The sequence below is a fragment of the Astatotilapia calliptera genome, chromosome 7, assembly GCF_964374335.1.
Source record: "Astatotilapia calliptera chromosome 7, fAstCal68.1, whole genome shotgun sequence".
Taxonomy (NCBI): Eukaryota; Metazoa; Chordata; class Actinopteri; order Cichliformes; family Cichlidae; genus Astatotilapia; species Astatotilapia calliptera.
Window position 1 is genome coordinate 3,687,487 of NC_137428.1, and position 7,111 is coordinate 3,694,597.

General features: G+C 42.5%; 1 protein-coding gene and 1 long non-coding RNA gene across 6 annotated transcripts in view; one reads left to right on the forward strand and one right to left on the reverse strand.

Moving 5' to 3' along the window:
• LOC113025111 (voltage-dependent calcium channel subunit alpha-2/delta-4-like) overlaps nt 1-7,079 on the forward strand; it is an 87,198-nt gene extending 80,119 nt beyond the window's left edge. For 3 of the 5 annotated variants that reach the window (XM_080303383.1, XM_080303384.1, XM_080303387.1), the window contains 9 exons: nt 1,673-1,743; nt 1,869-1,944; nt 2,131-2,183; nt 2,912-2,967; nt 4,242-4,262; nt 4,373-4,490; nt 4,643-4,763; nt 5,099-5,176; nt 6,162-7,079. In XM_080303383.1, the coding sequence (XP_080159509.1) occupies nt 1,673-1,743; nt 1,869-1,944; nt 2,131-2,183; nt 2,912-2,967; nt 4,242-4,262; nt 4,373-4,490; nt 4,643-4,763; nt 5,099-5,176; nt 6,162-6,257 (690 nt within the window). In that variant the 3' untranslated portion in view covers nt 6,258-7,079. The remainder of the gene's footprint in view (nt 1-1,672; nt 1,744-1,868; nt 1,945-2,130; nt 2,184-2,911; nt 2,968-4,241; nt 4,263-4,372; nt 4,491-4,642; nt 4,764-5,098; nt 5,177-6,161) is intronic. The other 2 variants (XM_080303385.1, XM_080303386.1) reach the window with 1 other exon arrangement.
• Nucleotides 4,673-5,230, reverse strand: LOC145429659 (uncharacterized). The gene is made up of 2 exons (XR_013909924.1): nt 5,099-5,230; nt 4,673-4,763 (listed from the first exon to the last, which is right to left on the reverse strand). It is a non-coding gene; the product is annotated as an uncharacterized LOC145429659 (long non-coding RNA).
• Nucleotides 7,080-7,111: the final 32 nt, after the last annotated feature.

The window sequence follows — 7,111 nt, forward strand, 5'->3', positions numbered from 1 at the left end:
GACAATGATTTCATGAATCCTGATCTTTACTGGTGGATATTTTCTCAGCCTGTTAAATATAATGAGCCAGTTTTGGTTGAAGCCCTTCAGAGGCAGCATGGAAACCTGAATCTGCCTGGTTGCCTTTGCTGCTGCGCGCCCGCCGAGCTCCTGGCACTCGTTGTGCTTTTGTTTAGTTCAGTGTGTTTACACTCTGCTGCAACTGCTGCTGCCAGGAAAACAGAGGGTCAACTTTGGTGTGTAAGCAGCATCCAACTGCCAACACTCAGCAACCTGTGAATCCTCCGAGGCTGCTGGGAGAATCCGTCCAGACAGAGATGAAGTGTGGGCAGAGAGCAGCTTGTAAACGTGAACAGAGCCGCTGAGACAAAATGCTCTGAATAATTCAGAGACTCTGGTCCTGCTGCTGCTGCTGAGCGCCGGAAAGAGCCGACACACTGCAGACTCTCAGGCTGAACGCAGCAGTGACTTTAAATGTGTCTGAAACATTCCTTATCTTCATGTAAACCTGCTGACTGATCATGTTCTATTTACATGCTATCTTAGAATAGATGAGACTGCCAAGAGAGTAATGTTTTCCACAAACTCAGGAAAGTTGAGTGTAGGAAATTTAATTTGAGGCTACTTTTTAAGGATGTGCATGCACTTAGATTACCAGCTAAATGGCTACTGGTTGACATTTATGTAGAGTCATTTGGCCTGAGCACATGACCAAGAATTTCATTTTATGGCAACAGCGCCCTCTATATAGTAATAATAACAGGAGTAACAGAGGAGGGAAGGGTGGATGGATGGGTCAGCATGATAACTTTACCGTTTAACACCCAAGTAAGTTATTGTGTAATTTTGGCTGCAAGATTACAAAATAATTCTCATTTTTAGGAACCATTTTTATTTTCTCTCCAGCCCACAGTGGTCTGGGAGTTATGGTACTATGAACTGGGCATGGCAAAATCTAAGAGGAGCTGATTTTTCTACCTGTGTTCAAACAGCAGTACCCAGTGAATGTTTTGTGCTACTGGGATACAAAAAAGATAAAAAATAAACATAACGTTTCATTTCTATTCTTACCAGAATAGTTAGAATTTTGTCTCCAACAAAAACTGTCATGGAGTTAAAGTCATTTAAAAGGTGCTTGTCAAGAGACTGTAGTTCCCTCATTTCTTCTTTCAAACCAATGTAGCTGTTTGAGATTCACGATCACTTATTATTATGAAACAGCAGCTTGCACATAGACATGGTAGTGTTGTTTCACCAAATGAAACTAACACAAAAAATCCAAAATAAAATAATCAAAACTGAATCTCAACATTAAAACAAAGTGTGAAAGATGATTCAGTGGTCTCACGGCCTGAGGAAAGAAACTGTTCTGAAGTTTTGCGATAAAGCAGAAACTGTATTTCTTGACCAATGATGAGCAGGCTCTGGCTGCTGTGGGTTTTACCTTTTAGTGTCCTTTGGGTCCTGCAGAGATGCCTCACAGGTATCACTGGTGCTCAGCAGACGGGTGACACTTTTATTACCATCCAGTTTTAGTCCATGAACTCCCCATTCCAGTTCGCTGTTAGTTTTACAGCTCTGTAAAAGTACTCCACACTGTAAATGATCCTTAATTTTCATGTTGCTGAATTCTAATAACAAAAGCCTGCTGGCTTCATGTTGTTTTTCACAGATTGGTCGCTTCTTTGGCGAGGTAGACGGGTCCATCATGGCTTCGTTGCTCAAGATGGGAATGTTTAAAAAGTATGACTAACTCAAGACACATTTTCCACTCATGTTTCTTTTTATTGTAAAATATGTTGGTAACTATGAAGAATAGAACACGCTTTTTTCCTGTCACAATTCAAATTGAGTTTTCTTTTTTCCAGAGTGTCGTTGTTCGACTACCAGGCAATGTGCAAGACCGGCCACCATCACGCCAGCAGCGCGCGACCTCTGCTCAGCGTGAGTCTCATTACTATTTAGCTACTGATGACAACAGAGGCTTGTCTCTTATACTATTGATATTATCTGTTGTAAATTTCTTATATACCAACACATGGTTAACATCAGAAGATTAAAGAAATCTTCTGATGGTTTTTAAGATCTTATTCTACCAAAAGTTCTCATTTCTTGTTTTACCTTTTGCAGCCATTCTACGTCATCATGGCTTTGATGAGATGGTTCTTCTCCAACGCGCTGATGTAAGTGCTAAAGAGCAACATCACATTATCACAATGTCCTACGCTGACGGGATTGTGCAACCAAATGTAAATCAATGCTTAGAATCAAATAAAGGATTATTTTGAACTTTTGATCATGCAAAGCTGCTCTGGTAGAGTACAAGAATAAAAGAAGGAGCTGGAAATGGACAGATTAGGCACACGAATCTGTGGGGTCACTCAATCTGTGACAGACAAAAATATATATTATCGTATATTTTGTACTGTATACAGTTTCCAACTTCATTGTAGTGTTGTAAAGGTATAACATAGGATGAAATCTACATCTCTCAGTCACTATTAATGTGCTTCTGTTCTTATTATATTAGAAACGTCTTCATAATGATGTTAACAGCAAACACACTGTAAGTCCAGGGAGACTTCTGTCCGCTTCATGTCTTCAGGGTGTGGATAATGAGCCAGTGTGCGTGGTTCACATTTTTAATATGCATAAATCATTTTAACTGCAAACTGAACCTCCACCACTGAGAGATTTTTAAAGCTTAAAAATAAATCAAATAGTGGTACTTAAAGACTGCTGGACTCAAACTTTTAAATCACCGAACCAAAAGACTTTTACTGACTGAAACCTGCAGAGTTAAATTTTGCTTTGTGCCTCAGTTGTTTCACAGTTTACCTCACAGCACTTACTGCTGCTGGATGTCAGGTGCTTTTTTGTCTTTAACAAGGTGTTTTTGTGTCTCTGTCAGGTTCCTGCTGGACTTTAACCTCTGTGGTCTCTGGCACTCTGATTATTTTGTGGATGGTAAGCTCAGACTGACCTGACTGGTCAAGTTCTCTGACAGTGCACTTAATCACCATCAAATCTGGGAAGTCTTTGTATCTCGGGAAGTTAAATCTTATGAGGAGCGCTGGTTTGGGATTGCCTCTTTTTTCGAGGCAGCCTCAAGAGGTCATTAGTGGAGCTGCACGTTTTAGCAAATTGGTTTCATTTTCAGTCCCACAGGTCGATGCTTGCTCAGGACATTACAGTAGAGATCAGTCTGATTACAGTGGATCTAACACGGCACAACCCTGTGAAGGGGAACAACAACCACTCTCAATGTATCCCTACAACCAGTACTGGTAACTGGGGATCACAGCACCATGAGCTCCACCTCTGACTGCTGCCTGATCCTGAAAGTAACAGCAGACCATGGGAGCCAAAGGAAGGCAGGGCCATTTGGGTTAGGCCGGATACAGTCTGCTTGGTTAGAACAGGCCCCTTGTTTTTCTCTTCATAGGGAATCGCATCCTGACCTCCTGCTCAATCGATAGTTTGGACCTTACTGGTGCCAAACTGCCTCAGACAGCATAGCTCATGGGGTTACTTGAGCAGAAAAAATCCTTTACCCACCCCGCCACCATAACGGCAAATCATCCTCTCATGTAGGACCATGACCTGACAAAAAGAGTAATCCATGTGATGGGTGTCTGGGCTCCACCTTAGAGATGGGGTAAAGAGCTCTGTCTCCTCCCAATTAACCTGAGTCCATTCAGGTGGTTCAGCATCTGACCAGGATTTTCCTGGATGCCTCGTGGCTGATGAAGCGTGTCCAGCTAAGTGGAGGAACTATGTCTCTCAGCTGGCTCAGCAGCACCTCAGCATTTACCCCAAAGAGCTACAGGAGGTGGCTGGATACATTTTCTGTTATTTATACAGAGTTATGTGCCTAACTTTATCATTGCACCTCATATTAGTGGAGGAATATTTGTAGGTGGCAGCATGCTGTAGCTGTCTGGAAAAATATGTAGAGCAATTCAAGAGGTTTTCGTGCTCCTCTCAGGATGAACTCAGTGTCTTTGGTGATCCTTTCCATCGTTATCACATTAGTGAGCACAGGTGTCAGTGTCGTGTCTCCAGAGGCTGAAACTTTACAGAACAAAATTATGAAAGAAAAGGATTAGAAAAGTTTTGTTTTCATTTGGTCTCATTAATAAATTACTCATCTTCATCATCATCTCTCCATCACCATCCTCACCTTCATCACCTCCGTGTGCCGTCTGTGTCGTCACTGTGATCCATCTTCATCTGTTCAGCCAAAGCTGGCTATCACACATGTGAGTACAGCACATCTGTGGGCATCTTGTGCTCATCAAAAAGTGGGACTAGCCATCTCAGGTGTAGCGATGCTGTGTAACGTGTGTACGTGTGTGTGTGGTGTCCACAGCTCATAAGCAGAAGAAGTTGGACGCGCTGCAACCCTGCGACACAGCTTACCCAGGCTTCATGTACGACCCGTCTGTCAGAGAGGCCAACAGCCTCAACAAGTGTGGACGCTGCCAGAAGTATGACACACACACACACACACACACACACTTTAAAAATCAAAACAAGCTTCATTCATAGTTTGTTAATCTGGTCTTAAATCGAGGAAGTTTCAACTTAAGCATAATTGAATGATTGGCAGTGACTGACTGCGGCCTTCTTTGCATTTCAGGATGTTTGTGGTGCAGCAGATTCCTGACAGTAACCTGGTTCTGGTCGTGACTCAGGCCTACTGTGACTGCTCCCGTCAGTATGGAGCCATTCTGCTGGAGCCCAAAGAGATCAAATATATCCTTCACATTCTCAGCAGCAAAATGCTGCCCCCTGCTGGATGCTTACAGCCACAAATACTGCAGGGAGGGCAAGACTGCATTCAGCCTGGAAAATCACATTTGTGCTGTAATCTCCTTATTTTCCCTCAGATCAGTGATGCAGTTCACTGGCACTCCACAGCCAATGATGAGAACATTAATAGATTATCTGAGCAGTCTCACAACATCTGTTTGCTCTTAGCTGAGGCTTTGAAACTTCAGATTTACGTCATGCTTTGTTTCTACAAAATTTCGTCCCCATTATATATTTATTTCACAGCGAGCTTCCAGTTTTCCTTAATATCTGTGAACATAACGCCACAGTGAAGTGCAACAGGATGAGATCCCAGAAGGTGCGGCGGCGCCCTCAGTCATGCCACGCCTACCACCCAAAGGTCAGTGCTGAGCCCCACTGCTGACTGTGAACGCAAAAGAACTGCAAGACTATTTAACAAACACAAACGTGGTGATTTTAAAGGCAAATAAAGAATCTCACACAGAAAACTAGCAACAACACATAAGCTGTGTGTGTCTGTGTGTGAAATAAAGGGGAAGCAGGTCTCAGGGTCAATCGGGTACTGATGCACCTGAGACCTGCAGCACATCCAACAAATCCTTGAGTCAGCTGAAAAGCAGAACATCACCTCTTTTGTTAAGAGTGATTTTTTTAAGGGATTCAAATTCTTCACTTTAAACGTTCCACTAATCATTTAACAGTCGTTGTTGCAGCTTGTGTATAATCTCTAACATCAGTCCCGTCACACTTGATGGCTGTTTAAAGCAGATGTATTGGGCACAAATCCAGCTCCTTATATTTATTCTTGGACTCCCCTAGAAGAGGTTTGCATGATGGGTCATAGCTTGTAATAATCTACTGCTTACACTGGACTGTGGTGCATCATTTATCAGGATGTCAGGATGATCTCCAAAGGAACACTCAGACTGTGGGTTAAATATCTCAGACTCTGCATCAGTTGGTTCAGAACTAAAGAAGCCAAACCAAAAATATGTTGCCTTATTTTCTAGTAAGCTGTTTTTAGCTCCTCCTCCCTTTAACCCAGCTGTCGTTTGATTGGCTGCCCCATGTAAATAGAAAGTTTGAGTGCATCTAAGAAAAGCAAAAAAAGAGAGAAAAAGAGAAAAACTGTGATACTGTAGGTCTACTCGCTTTAAGTATGCACAGGTTAGCATATGATGTATGCTAAAATGAGTCCAGAGTATGGACAGAAAAATCAACTTCACTGACCGTTCATACATCAAGTCATCTGCTGTTCATTCTGTAAAGCTAACTAAAGATTGTGTGGTGAAACAGGTGAACGCTGATGTACTCAGAGAAACTGCTATGAAAGGACTGAGCATCACATTTGTTTCGTCCTACAGGAGAACGCTAAGGACTGCGGCGGGGCGGCAGCCATCTCCCTGTCGCTCTCTCTCTTCTCTGCCTCTCTGCTCATCTCATTGGTCGCTGAGTTCTAAACCAAAATGAACCCACTAATCAAGATGAACATGACAGTGAGGCGGAGACTTAAACATCCAGCAGGTAGCCAAAGGACTTTTTTTTTTTTTTTTTTTAAACTTGAATAAGAGACAAACTTGGACGGAGAAACTGTCTCAGCTGCTGATCGGCCTCACTTTGCAGCACAAATAAAGGGCTACACAAGGTTTTCTTTAAAACCTGTAATAGACTAAACGGACTCTGGATCAGCTTTGCAGTGGCTCTGCAGCTGGAGGACAGTGCAGCCTGTGCGTGGAGACGCGTTGCCATTACACCCGAACAAGAATGTAGCACCTTTGTAGCTTTTTGATACAGAACTGATGTGTAAACGTAGAGTTTTACAGCCTCGATTTACCAAAACTCTCAAATTCGGACAAAAAAAAAAAAAAAAAAAAAAGCAGAACTTTAAACACTCAAAGACTTTCTCAGCAGCTTTAAGGGTCAAAGGTTAACAGAAGATGCCGCACGCCATATGCAAGGAAACGCTGTGACTCACTGAGGAGCGCGGCGCCAGCCTGTTAAAGATGAAGATGGAGAGAAAGTGACGTCTCGCTGATTTTGTTGGCTGAGACAGAAGCGGTGTCGCGGCTTTAGGTGGAAATGAAGCTACAGCATTCAGGGATTAGTTTTTATAGATAAAGATGTACTGGGACTGTTCGGAATGTCAACACAATAAAAAAAAAACATTTTTCACTTTACACAGCAGCATGTTTGTGGTTTTTTCACATTTACAAAGAAAACTAAAGCGCCTTGAGGCGACTGTTGTTGTGATTTGGCTCTATAAATAAAATTGTATTCTCAGAGTCACCGTCATTGTATATTTTCTGTCATTAAC